Source organism: Myzus persicae, unplaced genomic scaffold (assembly GCF_001856785.1).
Source record: "Myzus persicae strain clone G006 unplaced genomic scaffold, MPER_G0061.0, whole genome shotgun sequence".
NCBI classification, from domain to species: Eukaryota; Metazoa; Arthropoda; class Insecta; order Hemiptera; family Aphididae; genus Myzus; species Myzus persicae.
The window spans coordinates 902377-925344 of record NW_019103222.1 but is presented as its reverse complement, the minus strand read 5'-3'; the positions used below and the strand labels follow the sequence as shown (position 1 = coordinate 925344).

General features: G+C 31.9%; 1 protein-coding gene across 1 annotated transcript; it reads right to left on the bottom strand.

Annotated features, from left to right (window-relative positions):
- Positions 1–12742: 12742 nt before the first annotated feature.
- Positions 12743–22499, bottom strand: LOC111034015. The gene is made up of 5 exons (XM_022315027.1): positions 21224–22499; positions 17575–17719; positions 17310–17449; positions 13274–13459; positions 12743–13132 (listed from the first exon to the last, which is right to left on the bottom strand). The coding sequence occupies exons 1-5, from the start codon at positions 21411–21413 to the stop codon at positions 12954–12956; spliced, it is 840 nt and encodes a 279-aa protein (XP_022170719.1). The 5' UTR covers positions 21414–22499; the 3' UTR covers positions 12743–12953.
- Between the last annotated feature and the right edge of the window lie 469 nt (positions 22500–22968).

The window sequence follows — 22968 nt, the reverse complement described above, 5'->3', positions numbered from 1 at the left end:
TTATTGTTGTTTTTTTGCATCCTAAAAAGAACCACCTCATTCGACGACGCAGTTGGTGACATTGTAATTGTATTGATAAAAAAAAAAACAATAGAGTGAATGCAACCTTACAAAAATATTGATAATATTTAAATCACAATATTGATCAATGAGTTTTATTTGCAGATACGTATCGCGATCCACTCACTGCGACTGAACATTTTTGAAATAAATTGCAAGACGGCAGTCGATACATGCGTGTGTTTGTCATCTTGGACATATTATATATACCTGCATCACATAGTGAGGTTAATACGATTGGAGGCCAGAAGTAGAAATACGTGCACCGCCTCCTCTCTCCATCCTATACGATGCCGAACAAATTAAACGAAGAATGACCGCAGTAGATGAGCTCTCAATCTACGTCCATATTCAGATAATAATATCATATCATTTTCGATTTATATAAAAAAAAAAATAAATTAATTAATTAGAACTGTAGGTGGGAACTCGAGGTCCCGTAGAGTTCGTCCGACTCGAGTTTTTAACTCGGAAACTTCCGAAATTCTAACACGCGCGAACCGATGGACGTTTTCAGCGAGGCTTGTTCATGAACATATTATACTATAATGGACTATGAGCAGACTTGGTCCGATGCCTGTAAGCTATAATGCGGCATGATTCTTGTATTAGATTATGCGCACGTGGCGCGATCGGAGTCGTCCTCACGTGGTACCGTTTGAATTCGACTGGGAGCGATAGAGGTCGTCACTCGTCGAGAATGATAGATACTGCGGCTATAAGTCGCAAAAGCGTAGGTTTAAAAAAAAAAAAAATATGCATCATCTGAAACGGAATCAACGCATGTAGGCATGTGCGATGTGAGACGGTGTTGGAGAATAATATTATACTATAGTCGTACATAATATCACGTGCACGCCGTGCACTTGCTTAGCACGCAACGTGAATTTCACATGCGTAAAATCAATACGTGTAATATTATTATTGTTTTTTATTACCTATTATAATAATTATAATACTTATATAATAAAATATAATAATGTGTATTCATGATACTATTATAATAGGTAGGTGCCTATATTATGTTTGTGTTTTTGACTATGCGTATAATGATACGGTACCCTGGATGCGTGTTGGTAGATTCCCTCCTCCCCCGTTTCCCGTGTGCAGCATTCTTGAAGCAGTGCCATATTATTAAGATTATGATATTGTGTACGACTACCGTGATACAATGTACGAAAAACTAATCGCTTTCCACATTTTGCAGTTAGGTTGGGTTACAAAAAATAAGGTCTTGACAAGAAACCCTGCAGCGAGTTCAATAATTTAGTGTTTTCCAAAATTACTTTTACCAAAATTCCTGACTTCTTTCGATCTTTATTTTTATAAGAGAAATTTAAAACGCATTCGATTCCATCATTCTCCATATTGTTGACCAAACTCCTAATGATTTTCGCCCTTAAGTGTTCGAGTTATTGCAGTTATTGTATACAAACAATGACAATCCGTGAAAATTTTAATGCGTATTAGCTTTCCCTACGCGATGTGCATAATAAGTTCCGTACCTAAAACAACCGCATAACATTGTTATGATTCCACTAAAGCACATAATATTTCGTCATCGAAAGTCAATTAATATTAACTGTTAACCACCTGCAACCGAATAATATTATGGTAATTTTTAAGCCACTCAAATGTTTTGTCCTTATGCCTATATATACGTGTATTATTGGCCTTCCAACGTTTATCCGCGACAATTTGCCGGACTAAAACTTTTTGAAATATTCAAATGGTCGCTTTTAATGACCATCGTGATTGATGATATTTTATCATTATATATTGTAATTATTGCAAGACATAATGATTGTGAGGAAACCGTGGGAAGTGGGTTATGCAGTGTGCACTAATAATCGTCGGCCATTGGTATAACTAGGTAGGTACTAATAACCACTATAACCATTATAATAATATTGTGATGTCGGTAGTGCGCCTACCTTTGACGGTATATCTATAACGCGTCGTCGGCGGCGGTGGTCAAATATATCTTTGTATACGTGTATGTTTCCGTGTGTGTGTGCGAGACGCGTTAATTTATCAACTGAAACGATTCGATTTTCTTTTCTGGCTATTTTTACTCGGGGCCGAGGAGTTCGATCAATATCCTAAAACAAGGACGGGTGCGCGCACCTGAAACCTTTTTGAGTATTTCTTTCGGGGCCTTATATTTGTACTGCCGGACAACGTGCCGTTTTCCTTAGGATGAAATAATGTTATCCGTTTTGATTAAGGACGACAGGAGAACAGTTCGGGTTTTTTTTTTTAAATCGATCGCCCTGTGCAGACGACTATATAATAATACGATTCTCTCGGAGGTATCGGAACGTAATTGAAATTAAAGACTAGTGCGCGTAGAGTTAAAATGCGAAGAAGAAAAAAGGTTTATAATATAATACACATCGAACCGTCGCCGGTGGCTACAAAACCCAGAATAATATAATATACTCGTCGAAGGAAATGGTAAATAAATAATATTGTGACCAAAACGTTATTAAACTTACCGATTTTTCTCGTTTCTTCCGTTATTTTTATTATTAATACACGTCGCTCTTGTCCGTTCAAATCACGTTTTATAATTACTATTATTATTTTCCAATCGATATTGTGCTTATTAAGTAATAAACGAGCTTTCGAGAGTTTTGATCAGGTATGTGAATGACATGCATAAAAGTTGATGTATTACTATTTATTTCTATAGTTATAATTATTTATAATTGTTTATTAACGTAATAAAATAGTATTTGGTAGGTAGTATTATTTTTATGAACAAAGTTTTTCTTTTCAAAAGTTTTCTTTTTTTTAACGATGTTTGATTTTTAATATAATACTTGATTGGCTTGAAAGCAACCAATCAATTCTAAAAAACTTATTTTGTAAAGTGCTCTTTGCATCAAATTTCCATCATATATAGAGGTGAGTTTTTACAACCACAAAAAGTGTTTTAACTAAAAATCACTTTAATATCAAATCACACAAATTAATGTAAAATCAATACGTTCATAACTCCACTCATAATTAAATAAACAAAGGTATTATACTAATAATAATTGTTTACTTAAATTCCTAAGGGTTTAAAATATGAGAAGAAATGGCTAGATACTCGTACATATGAGGATTCTTCTCCAAGAGTAATGTGTAATCAGCTTAAATTGATGCATTCTTAAAGAAACCGTTTTGAGAATAGGTATTTGAGCTCTTGTACTTTTTCAAATACCTCATAGAGCTACAAATATATCTCCTTCCTACATAAACATTTAACTGCTCTTAATTGGGTCCTTAATAATTTCAACACAGGTTCTATTCTCGTTTTACTTATCGAAACCCATTTGTTGTTTAGCAAGTGTTTTTTTTTTTTATATAATAAAACGAAATACCTACCCACGTAGTTTGGAAATAGAATGAGCAAGTACAATTTATATAAATATAATACGCAAGTCATGCTACATAAATATTAAAGTAAAATAATACAACGTCCCCAAATCGAATTTCACTCGAAATTTAAAAACACTAAGCTTTTAATCAATTGCGCGTATGGTATCAAATGTATAGTCACGAACACTCGTTCGCGTGTGTTATTTGTATCGCTTATCTTTTGTCAATAATATATATATTATATTGTATAGGTAACCTTCGTCGGAGCCGTCACATTATTGTTTTCCATTTCGGTTGATAACGTCTGGTCGGGTAAGTATATTATAATGCTAAACTTTTTATTATGATACCAGGAACAACTCGAATCACTTCCACAATATTACGTTTGTAATCGTAAAAAATAATAGCGAATGGAAACCTTCCAATCTCACCAAATGCCTAAATCACAACCGAACTTTTTTTATCATATTGAGCTTTTTTTCTATACGTATACATGCCAAAAATCCGAACATTAATACACCAACTGTGTTTTGATCCAATGGCGCCAACGAGTTGATATGTATTTTTTTTTTTTTTTGCTTATCTTGTTGTATTATTCTCGTCGTTATTATCAGACATTTTCATATCGATTCGCTAGGTCAACTCAATGTATACTGTTTTCGTTTAATCTATAGAAGCAACTGCATTTTTATTAGTTCATTATTGTTCTTTGGAAACCAGCTTGTTGAGAAAACATTTACGAATTTATAATATGCAGTAGAAACTTTTTATAAACACATATATATTTATAAATGTATATTGTATATATTGTGAATGTATATAGATAAAATTATACACTACTGAACGAGTGGTTTGATATCCTCAATTAATTATGCACCCATCATATTTATTTATTGAACTTTTACTAGGAGAATTCATAATTGTATAAAGCTATTGTTAATTAATAACCTAATTTAATACAACGAAGACAGAATACTTAATTACAAAAAATAAATAATTCTACAGCATCAATCGCATAATCACAACTAAATACAATTATATTTCTTAACAATAATGCCATGTCATCTCTTATATTTAGAAAAAAATAATGTTTGTTCGACACAATTGTTAACTTCAGTTAACTGAATAGTTGTATATTACAAGTTGTGAGTTTCGTATAAAATGTATAAAATGTCGTCGACTAGTCAATACGCTAAGCGGCTTTTCGGTAGACTCCATTATCTACAAATCAATGATATGTTTTAGTTAAATATTCCGATAATAGTGTTTAAAAGTAAATATATAAAAAATATGTGACAAAACTGTTTTTCTTTGCAGAATTGACATAATAATTAATAATAATACATTTATAATAAATGGTTTTCATTATTTGTTTTATTTTTTCAAATATTTTGATTTCAATAAAAGTTATTATATTTTGTTCACCCTTATCCCTGGTTAACGTAAAATTGTATACAGCCACTATCGATTATAAATATCAATATATTTGATACGAACATCATTATTAGGTGGTATTAATAATATTCGAGTTTCTATACGCATTTCATTTAAACTCGGTGTATTTGCCTATAATTTTGAAGCGTATTATAGCTTCGACTAATTTATTTTACAACAATAATATGAAATACTCATCTTAGATTGCGCTTAATTTACAACTTTTGCGCGTCAGAATAAAAATGATTGTATTATAGGTACCTAGAAGTCAACAAATCAAACGGTTTATGGTAATGTAAGTTGTACAGCTTGAATCTCAAGCGGTGGTGGTTTGTCTTTACGTAATACTGTTAACATTATATACCAAGGTACTGTGGTCGACGTGGTAAGTAGGTAGGTAGGTGTCATTTCGGCAAACTCGTCTGGTCCAGTCGTGGTATTATCGTCGTTATATACGTCTTATCGCGGACGTCGTTTATCCTTTCCGAAAAGTGTATACCAGCAGCAACGAAAGTATAAACCGAAAACGACTGGAAATCCGATTTTCCGCCACTGACCCTTGCACACACTTGTGTGTGTATGTGTGTGTGTGCGAGTGATATATGAATGAAACGTAATTTCCGCTCAATCCGTTTATCCCGCCACTGACGGTGCAGTCGTCCCGCGGGAATCATTTCGGGATTCGCATTAAAAATCTTGCGGCCCGCCCTATAACTGTACGTTTTAAGCGTTTGTTGGCCACGCTGCCGTGTGTGTGAGACGTAAGGTTTTCCACTCTCGATAATTTTGTTCACCTTTAGTGCGGGTCACGCCATGTTTACGAGTGTGTCATTTCTTCTCATGGTGTGCACCGCACTCTCGTTGCCGCGCAATAATATCATTTTCATTCGACAGATTGTTTCTCATCGAGTGCTAGCTGCCAATAATAACCGCGGTCTGTTTCCAAAACGTTTGTCGTGTTTTAAGCATAATAATATTTCTATTCGTCGAATTTCCATTACGTCTACGTCTCCACCGCGCGTGTGCAATATTATCGTAGTATTATATTATTATGTTTTTTATTAATTAACCAGCGCCAACATAGGCCATCGGATGATTATTTTTAATAGGTTTTTAATTTTGGGGTAGAGTAAGGATGGTTAAAATACGTGTGTATATGTTGCGAAGCATTGACACTAGAACACGGGTGGTCACCCATCCTGGAACTATGCTCAATGTGTTTAATACAACATGCTTGACTTCAGTACACGTTTTTGTGACTGAAACCAACCACCGGTCCATACCGTTCCACATTTATTGTTTTTATTATTATTTACATTATTAATATAAAAATATTAAATCTAATGTGATAAACGACGGTGACGAATCGGTGCAGGCATATGAAAACGTAACACAGCACATAATTTATAAGTGCATCAGCAGAAAAACACGCCATGCAGCTTTAGATAGGTACCTTAATATTTTTATATAAAAACGATTGGTACATAGCTATTATTTTATATGGATATTAAATGGTAAATTCTGAAAACCGTACTTACTTGTGATGTGTGAAAGCTTGGTAGACTTTTGCCAAATTTGACTATTCGAACTATACAATACATGCCCTCTATTATTATTATTGTTATTACTTATAATATTTTGTTCTGTACTTCGTCTTATACACGCTGTTGTTTGAACTATTTTATAAAGTGGTACATAATCATATCTCCCCTGACCACCCCCTCGCCACCGTTGAATCGGTTCACAGAAGTGAATATTTCCGACACGACGTCAAAACAATAGGTATCGGTGAATATTCTGCGCTATGTGGCCAAAAATGAAATGGAAAAAGTTTAACATCGCTGCAAAAACTACACGAAACCCGGTATGACCAAATGTGTTATTATATACCTACTAATCAAAGTTATAATTGGTTTGAAAAACTAATCGCTAAAATAAATTATTACACTCCTCAAGAGGGTGAAAAAATAAATAAAAACTTTGCAGTTAGATTGTATTTCCTTGTGTAATTTTCGCATATTTTTTTTTCGCGTGCCTCAGAAACATGGAATATTTGCAATCAGATTTAGCAAATTTCCCTGCTCGTGACTGCTTGTAATAAATCAAAACATTTGCGGTAAAATAAAAATCGGCAGTATTAAAAACACTCCGTCGCCGTCGTGTTCTCGGCCCATATTATGACCTCACGTTTTATTCATTTTTTTCTTTTTACTCGCAAAACGCAATTTTAAATAAAAAACACATTTCCCTTAATGCGTTTAGCTCGGACGACCTTCACATTAAGAAAAAAAAAAAAAAAATGAAAAAATGAAAAAAAGGACGGTCGCGCGTTTCTCCGTATCGTTCGATGGTGAATTCCGTAGTCCCCACCACTCTGTGGCAGAGCTGCGCTTATTATGACGTTCTACTGTCGTCGTCGTTGTTGTAATACCACACGAGTGGAACAAATTAAAAACCTGACGAGGTGCATTGTGTATGCAATATAATACACGTCGTCATGTTTATCGGGAATGAAAATTTATAATATTATATATTATATATATGGGGGCCGATTATTATTATGGCGTACATAATATTATTATATTTTCTCTTTCGCCATCTCACCTTAAATATTATATTATAGTGCAAACAACGCGTGTGTTCGAATTTACGGGTGTGTCGTCTGGTCATGAGTTAGTTTGCGAATGACACCGATTGTTATAGCGCCTACTCAATCGTCGTTCTTGTTCTTCGACAGCATAATACAATATTGTGGTCGATCGTTTTTTTCTTCTCTGTATATTATAATATCGCAATAATAATAATTATAGGTCATGACGAACGTTTATGTACCATGCTATAAAATTACGATATTATTTTGGGTAACCTGACCACAATCATGATGCTGCGATAGACATTAATTGAAAAAAAACAAACTATAGGTACTCGTACATTCGTGGGTGGGTACCTAGCTAAAACCGTAACAATGTAAGCGAAATATCAAACCAAAATAATAAGAATGCCGTCCAAGTTATAATTATAATGACACCTTTAATGGTGTCATTTTAAAGATGACCACTGTACATTGATGTTAATCGAATCAACTCAATATTATATATTTTAACCAAATTTACAGAGTAAACAACCGAGTCGTTCATAGCTTGTGAGCAAAAAATATCAAAATATGTCAATAAAAAAAAAAAAAAGTGTTCACACATTTAATAAAATATTTTTTTCATGACTTTGGAATTATTGATTGAAATGGATAACAATAATGCGGCTGAGAGCAGTACAAGGAGGCGAGTGGAAACATATTATATTGTTTTTCTTAAATAAAAACTCGGGTGAATAAAAAAAAAAAAAATACCACTTGGAAAGTAAACAAATTGATATTAAACAATATATAGAAAAGTAGTATTGTAAACTTTTTCCAGATCAATAACGATATACATACGACTTGGAGTAAAGTTCGTGCAGATGGGGCTACACTCGGCGGCGTCGACGAGGACTGATTTTATAAAGCAAACAGGGACGTGATTCTAGTAACAAACTAATATATATACCGTTTGAAATGTTTTTAGAAGGTGTTTGAGTTGGTCGTCGTCGACACGCGAAATCAATACGCTTGGAGTCTCCGCCGTCGACTTTGAAGCACACGCGGGTCACAAATATAATAATATATGAACACGATTTTCGGGTGTTGGAATTCGCTCGCCGGAAACAGGGGAACGGCATCAATATTAACGATAAAAATTATCAACGAAATCAAGTCGTCACCGCGTTTTACCGACCGGCTACCTCACACTAACAAGTAGGTCTTCCTCGCCAGTTACCTCTAAATTCTCGACTCTCTGCGGCTGGTCTTCGCGTGTTTAAAATTAACAAGTACAGACACATTATACTGACGCTACGTTCCAGCCATTTCGGTCCTCTTGTCGATGAAATGTGTTCACTTGTTGAAAAAAAAACCACAAACAAATCTAGTAATAATAATAATAATAATAATATTGTGATACTCATCGTATACAACAGTGTAATAAATTCACCATAGATATACGTACCATGTCACGATAAACAGGGTCAACGGTTTTGTAAAGTGTAGCCGGCGGAATAATGGCGAATCCCATTATTCCGAACGCTAAAAAATAAACATCATTAGCGAACCACCGTCCCATCGAATATTTTGTGAAGTTGACACGAACACGATAACGTACCAAGTGCAATGATGCCCATGCTTATATCGTGTCGTATGCGCACACGATCTGCGACGGATGTTTATTGTGAGTATAATAATGGTCTATAGGAAGTGCCTGTTCTGTGAGTATTAAAATTCGAAAAAAAACAATTTTTTTTATTGATCTGCAAATACAACTTGTTAGCGAGGGCCATGAGTTAAAAAAAAAAATTGTATTCTGAATATTTTAATTGAGTTAATATTTTAAGGTATTAATTAAGTTTTCAATCGAGTAGCTGAGTAGCTATTGACAAACAATAGTGCAGTTTGGAAATCAGTTAACGCAATAAAATTATATGAATATTCTCGCTAGTTGTTGAAGTGTTTTTTTATTGAATACTTATTATAATACTGATGGTATACAGAATTAATGAACAAAATTGTACCTATGTGCAATTCGATAATAAATTTATACATTATTTTTTTAGAACTGATAAAAAAATCATACTCGCACCCATATTTTTAATTGAATAATATAACACTATAGATTTGTTCATGATGATTAATAAGATAATATTACCAATGTGCGCTATATACTTTTTTTTTCAGTAGGTAAATAATAAAAAGCATTGAGGTCATTTAAGTTGTTCAGATAATATTATTGAAATAATATTATATTTTATTCACACACTTCGTGCTCTTATTTAACAATTTATTCAAACCTAACACTGTGCTGACGCATTTTACAAGAATTTAAGTTTCATACACTCGCTGGCGACTAAAATTAACTTTACTTAATTTTATCTCTGACCGAAGAGAAAACTTTCGGAATTTACATAAAAACTGCGAGTTAAACTTTTGTTTGTACTCTTCACCGTAAAAACAAAAATCGTAAAGTCGACTTGGCCCAAATTTGAGGCCAAATCCATTCAATTGTTCTTTTTTAAAGTTCATAATGAAACGTCTGAATGAGAATGCATTTTTTTTTTAAATTCATTACAAAAGTTTAAAATGTAACCGACAGTTGATAAGTTGAGAGAATTGTCGGGAACACGGTAACATCACACCAAAATAACATTATGCACTGTATATTAGTATTAAATTCATGATAAATCATAAATGGTTTTACTTTTCCTTATATGAAACAAAGAGATTTTTTTAGTACACAATTGTTATGTACCTACAATAATATGAAATGAATTTTAATTAAATGTGATATCTATTTAGTTCATAGGTAGCAAGGCAAACATATGTATTTATGTTTATGCTTAATATTATTATTTATTTTCTCTATGTTATTCACATTGAATATTTTTTTATCTAAATAATAGAATATTTCAAAAGTGAAATTGATGCTTTTTAATTTTTCTTCTCTAGTTTATCTAAGTGTCAAAAAATTGAAAACAATCTCTAACTAGAGTGTATTTATTGTTATAGAACATGGGTAATCGTATAATATTATGATTTATTTTGTTATATTTAATTTTTATAACAATGTTCGTTGACATTTTAATAATGTTTTATGGACACTCAGAATCAATTGTTGTAGACTTCCAGTTAGTATATTATATTTTATAGTATGTTTCATACCACATTTTAAAAAAAACTACCCTATTATAATATTATGTTGATGTATAATAAACCTTCACCGAGGAACATGAAGTATGACGAATACACACAATACGTGGTCTATGCATCCTGTCAGGGTTTTAGTGTTTTTATTATTTACTGTTTATGGAATAAAAATAATTTGTTGCAACAATTATTTCTGTTTTTATGTATGTATACGCTGTACGGTAACATTTAACTATACATTATTATTATTTAAATTCTTTGTCAGCTGTCGTTTTAGGTGATAATTATTTTATTGTGTGAAAGCTTCAATACTCCTTTTGAAGACAACTTTACTGGTGAAAAGCACTAAACCATTCTATAAAATGCACTCTTTTCAGATTTCAGGCGATTGGATACTTTAAAAAACCAACACAATATCGAACAAAGGAAAATAATAATGTATTTCAACAAGATGTTAATCCATTGCATTACACAACTTCAGTTAGGCTTGACATCAATTTTCGAGAAAGTGGATTGAACATCATGAATATATGGATTTCGACACGGCCTTTGACACAATTATAACATTTCTTTTTGTAAAGGGTCGTTTGAAATAGTTGTTTACACAACTCAAAGGATAAAACTGTAGACATACGTAATAGATTTTTAAGTAAAGTGTTCCTATATTGCCTATATATTACGCCGTGTTATGGCTTACAAATAGTAGTTATAGTTATGCTTCAAAATATAATCACTCGAGAGCTGAGGTATTTGATGTTTATAATTATAATAATTATTTTGAGGAATATAATATGACAATTATTTCCCGAATTATAAAAAAATAACTAAAATCAATGTTGCTTTTGATTTGATTAACTTGGTGACCTAGACTCCAATATTGACTTACTATCCACACCGTTACTCAATATTGTAACTTAAGCACTAAGGAATTAATCTCTCATTGATTTGTCTGATTCGCCACTGATTTGGTTAACTTGGATGTAAATTTGTAGCACTAATGTGGATGATCGGTAATAACTGTTAGAGCACGATATTATTGTAATTTATTACCTACCTATAAAATAAATTAGGTTTATTCGCGATAAAGTAATTTGAAACGAGATGTGTGTACATGTGGGAGTCTCACTACAGTTCAAAATACTTTAATTTTCTACACTACATATATTTTGTAAAAAGCTGTATCTTAAATAAATGTATATTATATTATAACTAATTGACGTTTAATTTTAATTTTTTAAGTGGATGGAGATTGTATATTTTTATTTACATTGTGTTTGCTATTGTAATTAATTAAAATACAATTTAATAACCTCGTTAAGTACAAAAATAAAGTCTTCATAGAATATGTTTAATGAAATTAAATGAAAATAAGTTCAGTTTGTCCTAATTAAGAGATGTGCTCAAATTACCGTGGTTCCGTTAAATTACAAAAAAAATCATAATCTAATATTCTACAATTTACAGCCATTATTATGAAACAATAATATTATATTCGTTGCAGTTGTATCCTTATTGTGCCATCTAGTGGTTGATAACTGAAACGTCGCTTTCATATTTCAACGTCTTATCGATAGTTTTTTTTTATTAATCACCTTGACCACTTTATTATTAATAAAATACATTAAATAATACAATTTTTAAAAACATGATTGTTGTATTAGAATTACATTTGAATTTATAGAGAATAAATATTATGCTTTTTACGTCAGTGAAATACTGTAAATAACTACCATGATTTGTACACAATACTATATCCAGTACAATATATACAATTTAATTGTATTTTTTTTTCAATTAAAATAATAATAATTGTATTAAACTGTTTAATTTAAAGTCGGTTACAGCAAACTGATTATAGTTTGATAGAGCTATTAATTATTATCATTGCATATTAGTCCTGGGATTACTGCTTGTCAGCTCATAAGTTCTTTAAAAATTAATGTTGCAGACAAAAATACCAAAAACACAAGACTTACCAATCGACTATTGTGTAAATTAATTATATTGTAAAAAAAATATTGTACAACTAATTAATTAGATTAGATGGAGTTGTTGTTATAAAACATAATATATAACTGCAGTACCGTCGATTTGAAATTTTTATGTTACGACTAAAATAATATAATAGCCAAATTAAATGAATTAACATTATTTTATATTATCATTTACATATTTTATAGGCTTCAATAGTATAGTATTACATTATAATATGTGTGATGCGGTATAAATCACTGAACTCCGAGTCTCTGAAATGTGGAATAATATTTTTTTTTTTTTTTACACCGATGGTCGTCCGACACGCGGCCAATTATTGTTGTCGGGCGAGTGGATCGACGATAACTCTGTGTCATTTTACGTCTCCTCAATAATATACCGACGACAACCCTTTTCCGCCGAGGGGCTCGGTGAATTCTAGCTCGGAGTAGGCGTCATTCGAGTTGGAAACGAATTTGATCAGACCGAACTTCTCGAACTGCACTTTCCACGGCCGCGTGAGCGTGGCTCTCAGTAGGGCGTCCACGATTTTGGATTTCAGATCTCCTGCAAAAGCCGATCGCAGACGTCAACATATTTTTAATATCACGGGACGACGGGTCGCATGGGTAACGCGACGTGGTATGAAAAATATGTCATGCGTTTAACGTTATTTTTCGTCCAGTCAAAACCGAAAATAATAATTACCGTTTAAGTGTTTTCCGCAGACGATCGCGTACGGAGGTAGAGGCCCGAGGCTGTCCAAAATGGTTATGTCTTCCGATTCCTTGTGCAAAACGTTTTTGTAATTGTAAAAGGCCGTAGAGTCAACGGCCGCAGCGATCGCTTTTTTATCTTGCACCTTCTCCACGGTCAACAAATGATTTCCGGTCTCTGTAACACGCACGCGCACATCGCCGGATGTCAGATACTTTACTATATTATTATTGCTGTTGTTATTATTATTATTATTATTATTATTATTATTATTATTATTATTATTTACACTTGTGCGTAGATTTAACGTATGGTTACGGTCCGACGTAAATATCGTGCTCAACACGTACATACAGAGTGATACAACAAGAATGCTCTCACCCCTGCGATTAATAAGTACCTATTCATTAGGATTGCTAATTTTATTAAAACTTTGATTTTTTAATCTGCAATAAGTAGATATAAGTACACTTGAAAGTCGCATTTTCAAATACTTAGATTTTTTTACCAACCATATTTTACACGGTGCCTATGCTGTGGCGGTGAAAACTTCATTTATTATTTTTAATTTATTTTCAGAACAGAACCACGACCTTTTCTACTGTAAATTGTTAGTCAGATGATTTTTTTCCATTTAAGAATGGCGATATTCTTATTTATTCAATTTTGTGTACTTGAGAAAAATTTGTTTTACGATTATAATAAGCTAACAAAACACATGCAAGACATGCATTTATATAAACTATTAAGACTAGTACTCTTTATACTCTGAAGATTCTTACAAATTATACAACTTTCATACATTAATATTAACTACTATAATTTTAAAACTATCGAATAGCCTCTATAACTTCTAAGCTTATTATCATGGAATATTATTCTTTGAAAGTATACTCAAAATGTCATAACTCCAGAACTCCTAATTTTGATTTCGATTCATCAAAATTTTCAAAAATCATCTCTATAATATTTTACAATAAAAATGGTGGTTTTAATTTGGAAAAAAATTTTATGTCGCCTCGAGGAACTCTTTAAGTCGCATCAAAATCTAAGTTTTTGAAAACATGGGCAATAAGTGAGCTAACTTCAAAATGCCAATGGCGGAGGGTGAGAATATGCTCGGTAAATTCTCTTGTATACCTATTATTTGTTTATAATAGAACTCGGTGTTAATACATTTTAAGAGAAAAAGATTCACAAACGAACTTGAAGTGTGTCTAATCTTATGAAACAAAAAAAACTTATGATGTTTACAAAAATAATTTTGCCGAATTCTTTTTGCGATTTTTTTTCGTCACTATTTATCAAGTACATAGGTATTTTATATAATTACAGTTATCGTGTATAATTACTCTGCTCTTGAGAAACAATTGAGCAAGTAGTTTTAAGTGTATTATAAGAACAGCCAACAGGCACGCTGTACTATGATAAAAAATACATAGATACAGACAGATACGACCGGTGCTGATGATCCTCCTAACATACAATTAAAGGTAGCGTGCCGTGGAAATAATGCACCGAGTTTTGAAGATGAACGCTTTAATAATAATAATTAATAATTAATTTTTGTCGGGTGACCAACCGGACAGGTGGGTAGGTTGTCGTTGGTCGTTTAATACTGTGTTGTTCGTATGAAATACTACGATTAAACGGCATTAGACGCTAAAATCTAAAATGGAAAAATCATCCGACCGATAAGCCGACTACAGTGATTGTTGATAAACTACTTATTAATCTTCAACGAAATTCCATTCAATGGTAATTAGTAATACTATAGACATCAGTAAATATTAATAGTATTACCTAAGCAATAATTTAGTCATTTTAGCTATATTTATTATATTTTAAACTGTTTGCATTATACGTTTTGATTTAACTACCAGATTAAAGTTTGTTTATAATTCAAATTAATTACCCCCCCCCCCCTACTCGGACGACTAATTATGAGTATTGTATATTTTAAACACTACATTCTGATAAAAAAAGATAATCAATTAAGATAAACAATTGAGTGAAAGAACCGTGTTTATAAATTAGTTTATTATTGTCGTTGTATGAATACTTTCTATTTTAAATTAAGTGAACTTTCTATCCGAAATAAAGTTAGATAATAAAAAAAAATGTTTTACCTGCCTATACACAGAGGAAAATAACTTTTCTTACTTTTGTTATGAGTAAATATTATATCATAAATATATAATAAAAGACTTTTGGAAGAAAAAAAATATAAATATATTATGAAATTCCACACATTAAAAGATCAAGATGTCGACATCAGCGAAAATGTGGTTTATTTTCTCGAATAAAAGTAAAATGGAATTCTTACCCCAATGCCTTCCTAGTAATTTTTTATTTATATAGAAACAGCGTTGTAGTTAAACCAAATAAATTGCATTTATTTTTAATTATTGTAATTCAAATTATCTCTGAGAATAATGTACGAAACCATTCCTGTAATAAAATTGTAAAAAATAGAATACCTAGGTGGGTAGCGAAATATAAAGTACATAAATATTACACAACTACAAAGTGCAAAGTGAGGTTGATTTGTATAATCGTTGAAATGATTTTACTTTTGGATAATACATTTTATTAAAATAAAGATAGCATTTCTCATTGACAACTTAATGTGGAGCACATGCTCATAAATTTATAACTGGTTTTAAAGTAAGTTATATTTGAACAACAATGACTTTGTTTTAAACTTTCGACATACATATATTACATACATTGTTTAGCGAACAGCCAATGAATCAACTTTTATTACACCGTAATTTTTCATTTAACTTGGCAATGTTCAGTGCTTGCGTAGTCCCACGCAGTTACATTTTTTCGAATATTTTTATTTCCGAAAAATTATCAAGTCGCACCCATAATGCCCAACGGTCGTTGATTATTTCGTAGTGATACTGGTACAGGTAATATCATATCAAATTTTTCAAAGTTTTAATATTTTTTAAATGACATAACAAAACGTAATATTTTTAAGCACGACTTATTTTACGAACGAGTTAATACAATTTCAAGTAAACAGATACCTATTTTATAGTGTTTACTGAAACAACACTCCAAACACGGTTGAAGATCACCATATATTTTTTTTTAATATTTATGTAAATATAAATTAATAATTATGACTGAAATTAACAGAGTAAAATGCAAAATTAATTATACTATAATATAATCATTTTACATATATCTTTAAATATTTTACACGTATACCTCGTAATTAAAATAGTCTGCAATTAAGGTGTGACAAACATTATTCAATCTAACCTATTTTGACATTTCATTAATGATATGGAATTCAAATACTCAATTTCCCTGCATCTTATATTTTGCAATGTAATAATAATAAAATATTATGCTCGCCGTATTTGTCATTTTCTAATTAATTTCTGGTTTGACTTGTCGAACTACCTTGTAATATATTTATACGTTTGTATGAGACTTTTGGAATGTCTTGACAAGCAATTTTTTCAGAATTTGTTTTACTGTCGAGTTAGCTGCACTGAAGTATATAGTGACGCTAATAATATTATTGTCGACCAAACCTTGTTTCGTTACGATTATAATATATTGTTATGCACGTTTTGTTTTTTTTTTTTATGCAAGATGAAGACATCATTGCACACATTATCGTAACTATAATATATAATATATATAGGTACATTAACAATTAAAATATTTTCAGTGTTGGATAGTATTTACGTTTGAAAAAACGTCGAGGAATGCGTTTTTTGTTATTATTATTTATCCGGTGCAAAAAAAAAAAAAAATGCGTACCTACCAAATCTGACCTAAATATTTTGTGGTAATCGATTTGAATTCGTTAATTGGCAGAAAGTACAAAAAATTGTCGGTCGCCTTAACAGCTGAACGTCGTATACACACACCTGTTGTGTACATACCTGCAATTATTATTATTATACCTTACAACCCGTGGCGAGCTGTAATACCTATCTACCTGTATGCAGGACGAAAGGATGATAGCGTTAATATTAGAATATAGAATGATCATAGTTACTTGTCGTGTTGCCGAAAAACGACGAGTTTTCCCCGTGAGTCCTGAGCAATTTCTGTATGGTGAGGCTGCTGCTGAGTGAATTGTCTCCCGTGTATCCCCAATTGCAGCCCCTCAGGTCCAGGAACGACTTGACGGTTTTCCTGCGCGTTTCCGGTAAAACAAAAAAAAAAACAAAGTATAAAATACAGGACATTGCTGCACGCCACGGCGCATAATATATTATTATAAAAATATTTTCAATGCGTGATATCGCGGGTTAGCTAACTCGACATCCGTGTGCATAATGACGTCCGCGAAGTATCCCGGTTTCTGTGCCGCGTTCCTGGGATGCGTGAACACGGGTGTAATCGGCAGCAATTCGATTTTTTTCGACTTTTTCATCTTCAAGTACTGCGTGGGGCTCAAAAAACCTATACACACCAAAACGCACGGTAACGACAATATTATTATTATACAGTAGTGGGTAAAATGTCTTTGCAAAAATATTATTTCTCGAGCTAATATTATGTTAATCGATTGCAATATTATAATAATGCGATTGATATGATACATTTTAAAATCACAATAATATAATAATCCATTTCAGCTAATATTCGGCGGTTCGCGACCAAAATTATATCAGCGTACCACCTACACAGTTTGAAAATTTGCATGCACCACTTGATCAAATAACATTTTTTTTTTGTTTGTTAAAAAATGTGTAGTTATTTTACACGAAGTACTGAATTGTATTTTATCAGGAAATACACAATATTAGTATAATATAGAAACATTCTTCTGCGCAATATTTAATTAAATATGAAATTTTTTTATGAATAGGAATTTAGCGTACTGCCAGACATATGCTTTCTACGTTCCACAAGTCGAGAAACTCTGTAATAACTGTTTTAATAATACATTATTAATCAGGAATCATTTGAATACATATTATCATTACTTATGGTTACTATTTAGATACATTAATGATTTGACGTGCGCCCGTTAATACGCAGAACAGTGTTTACAATTATTTCATTAAATGTTTCAAAAATCTATTTCATTCAGTAATAATAATATGTATATTAGTCGGTAGTAGGCATGATGATAAGATATCACTGTTGTCTCGTTTTACGCGTAATAATTTTTAAACGAGACCACTTCACTTTCCGACAAACGTTTCCTCGCCGTCACTGTATGGCTGTAAAGTGTAAACTATTGTAAGTATAATATTGTAATAATATCGGTCTTACTCAGTTCCCGTACTTTCATAAAACAATATTAATGCACTTAACTATTTATCGCAAGGATTTGATGTTAAATCGTCATGTTTAAAATGTTAATAGCAATAACAAAAAGTTAAAATGATTGAACACCCCATTGTGGATATATAAAACAAGTATCGCACTGCGAATTTCATTTTTCGCTGCATAACAGCTATTAATGTTTATTTTAATGAGATCATTAGACATTTTAATTTATCTGTTATAACGACGACAACGACGATGATGATGATGGTAGCGATAACAATGATAAAGGTATAAGAAACTAACGATTGATTTGTGTTCTGTCCGAGTTGATAATAATATAGATTATGTAATCATAAAAAGCATCAACAATATAATATGAATCATAAAACATAAAACATTGAAAAGGTAAGTGCTTTTATACAGATTATTTTATATCAAAGGCTAAATTTAAATTAATTATTCAAACTAATAATGTTTGGTACAATATGTATAATGTATATAATATCAAATGTATAGGAAGTTTTTTAATACCTACTTATATTAAATTACCTGTTTATATGTTATCAAATTATTTTCGAATTTCATTCTCTACGATTATATGACGTGTAAAATTCATTCTTTTTAGTTTCGCGATTTCTGCTTTTTTTAATGTGTACAACAAATAACAAATTTTTACTTGATATTAAAAAATACATTAATATAATATATATTTTGTATGTAAATTATATTAAAAACAAACGAATTCGAGTATAGAAAGCAAAATATGAAAACCAACAAAATTGTTTAGTAATAAAGAATATTGTTTATCATAAACATTAAAAATGTTACAATAACAACGACCAAGTCGTTGTATTGAAAAATTTAAAAAAAAATGATTTTAACGATCACCTATTGCTATTTTTTTTGCGAAGATTGTGGAATCATAGGGTTGTAAGTTGTAACGATTCATATTTTAGTACTTGATTAAAATAGTAGGTAATAATATATTATTCAAAAAAATTATTTCAAGTTTAAAAACTAAGTTGTTTGGAAAAAAAACTGGGCCATACCATAGGTCGTAAGCGGCTTGGACCTCAATATTGGTAAACCGTAATTATTCCACTAATAATACTATTTTATCCGAAAACCGTACTATATTTGGAATAGACTAAACATAAAATATACAAAAAAGCAGGAAAGTTACCATTAGCTTTATGAACAGTTTTTGCATTAAAATGAGTTGGTCGCTATAATTTACAATCACAGAATGGAAAATTATTTTTTATTTTGGCATCAACTGATATTTTTTTTTTTTATATAAATAAACAATCTATATTAGTAATAATAATAATAACCTAAGCTCATGTGCTAAGAGAATACAGGACGTTAGAAATTGAATAAGAAGCCGCCCACTGTCAACACTTAGCATGAGTTATTTATATTTATTTTTTTATTTTTTTTATTATTGATGGTTGAAATTGTATATATTGTATTATACATGTAATATATATATATAAATATTTTAAATTGGTAATTGTATGAGGTCAACTGATATTTAGATAGTAATATATTGACTTTTATGACCAAGCTCTCGTCCATATATATTTTAATCCTGCCAACGGAGAATTTGGAATATGGATACAAACGAGATACCTATCTACCTAACCTGTACCGACCTATCTAGGTGACACTAGCTGACGATAAAAAATGGTGCTTGACATACATAAATTAAATTATTATTACTATTATTGTTGTATTTGAATGACTAAGTCACTCGGAAAAAAAGGGTGTTCGATTAAAATTACTGATTCAAATAGTTATACCTAATATACCTAGGCACCTATATTATAGTATACTAATTATAAAATAGTTGTGCCTTATCGTAAGGCATAGACTATAATAATATTATATAAATGAATTGAATTAGAAAGTATTTTAGCCTAAATTTAGGTCCAAATGATAACAAAGTTCACAAGTTTTAAAGTTCATTGATGATATCGCGATTATTGAAGGTTTTTTCTTCGAACATTCTGAACGCACATTAATGAAACACGTGATAAACCTTGCATAATACAATTGTATTGACACGTTTTGTTATCAATAAAACTGAGTTAAGACATTCACTGAATAAAATAATATTTCCTTTGCTCTGTGACTAGACGTGTGTGAAACTAATAAAATCGTTTAACCCACTACAATAGTCGTTCATTCAAAAAAAAAAAAAAAACGTCCATAACATGTTAATACCGCGAAAACGAGTATGAATACAGTAAAATATTTCATCAACAACCAGCGTTTATGTAAAATTAAATATCGCAAATATTCGTGATGGCCGTCGAGTGTGAAACGGTCTTATCTAAATAAAATTATATTTATGCCATTAATAACGCTGCATGAACCAAACATTGCCGACGCCGTTCGTGTACGATTGACGCCGTTTTCTGATTCCGTTAAAATAAATAATATTTGCAATACTATATTATGTAATGATGATAAATGCAAAATGTTCCATGACATGCCAGCTTACAAGACTATACATTATAACAAGGTCCTATTCTCACTCAAATTTGAGAGAATTTGATTATTAATATTTTTATCATACATTTTATCTTTTTATTAGTGTTATTATAATATTATACAGCGGGCGACCACTAAATTATGTAATGTTAAGTATAATAATAATAATAATTTTTTTTTTCCGTTCAGTACCTATGTCCACTTCTTTCAGGCAAAAGGGATCGGGACGGTCGTCGTCGTACAGGCCGATGGGGTCTCTGGACTCGTAGACGAGCGTCGCGCTGACATGGAGCTCTTCTTCCAGGAAATGTGCGATGCCCTCGTAGAACTCGACGGGGTGGCTGGGCACCAGGTAGGTGATCAATCGCAGCGAGTGTGCCATTCTATGGGTCCGCCGCCGCCGTTTTCCTATAACGCCTCGTACGATCTGACACTGTACAGGTATCTCGCGGTATTACCGGGTTAGCGGTGACGGCGCGAAAAGTCACGGAAAATCGCGGAAACGTATGGATATTATAATAATATACTATCGAAATTGTGTAGTAAAGTACCGGTGTAAACGATCGGTCAGCGACTCGAGACGACTTTCTCGGACGGACCGCGAACAGCCAACAGAAACGATGATAACGGCGGCCAGCGAGTGGGAGAATACGCGATGAGTGAGCCGTCTTTGGACATTGACGTTCAGATAAGCCGGTGCCGGTCGCGATAAACCGAATGCCGCCGCCGACTCCGAGTGCGTCGAGAGTACGTCGACGTGTAATAATACTCACGCAGGCCAGGACGTGGAATATTATGACTTCTCGGGTGGTTTGATACTTTTTATACTCCAACAGCTGATGAAAACTTTATTTTAGTAATTAACTGCCGGAATCGCCGAGAAAATTATCTCCTAAAACATATACCCGCGCGTGCGCACATAACATTATATTGGTTCGTGGATTAACATATAATTATTATTATAAGGTAATACATATAGATTGTAGGACACAGTCGTCGGCATAAACGTGCACACAACAATTTAGATAAAACCAAATGGTACAACACGTCGATCGTTAATTATTTATTACCGTTTTCGATGTCGATCATTACAATATTACGTTCTACAGGTAAGTACTAGACAACAATATTCGGTCTTAGTTTCTACCACGGTCATTGTTCAACGATGCGTGTGAAGTGCTCGCAGTGCTCGTAATTGATATAAATAATAATAAAATCCATACTATACGAGTACAGCCTACGGGTATGGGAATTCGTTCAAAAATGGGTCATTTTAGTATTAGACTAACTACTACAATAAGTACGCATTATTTGAATAAGCTAATCGAGGAATTCAAAGTCCACGTCATGTAAAATACAAAAGAACATATCGAAATCAACTGTTCCCAGTCACTGGCAATCATAAGAAAAAGTATAACACGTTAATACAAAAACTGTTTTCATCGAATTCATTATAGTTCTAGAGTGAATATGCAATAAAGTAGAATAAACTGAATGAGTAATTAATATTAAGAGTCCATTTAAAACAAAAAAAAAACCTTAAAATATAAAAATAGGACAGTTGAACTTGCGTTTTAAAAATTAAAAACCCAAATCACATTATCTAGATCTAAAAATACTAGAAAAACTACGTTATCTCTAAAATGATGTCGTTATTGTATTGTATTATTATGTTTACAGCATTATAGAAGTGTATAGTGTATACTAATATGCAAACACAAAACAACAAAAAAAAAAACAATAAATCTCATTAATGATTCGGTGTGAGCAATGAAATAACATTAACTGTAAGTAACTACAATTCGTCGTGTGTGTGCAGTGTTGTAATAAAAATAACGACTTAACTTTTTTTCAAAATACTCTCGACGTCTTACGCTCGGGAATATCCGTTTGAGGCGAGAAAACTGTCGTCTCCGGCGATTGGCGCGGGCAGTCGA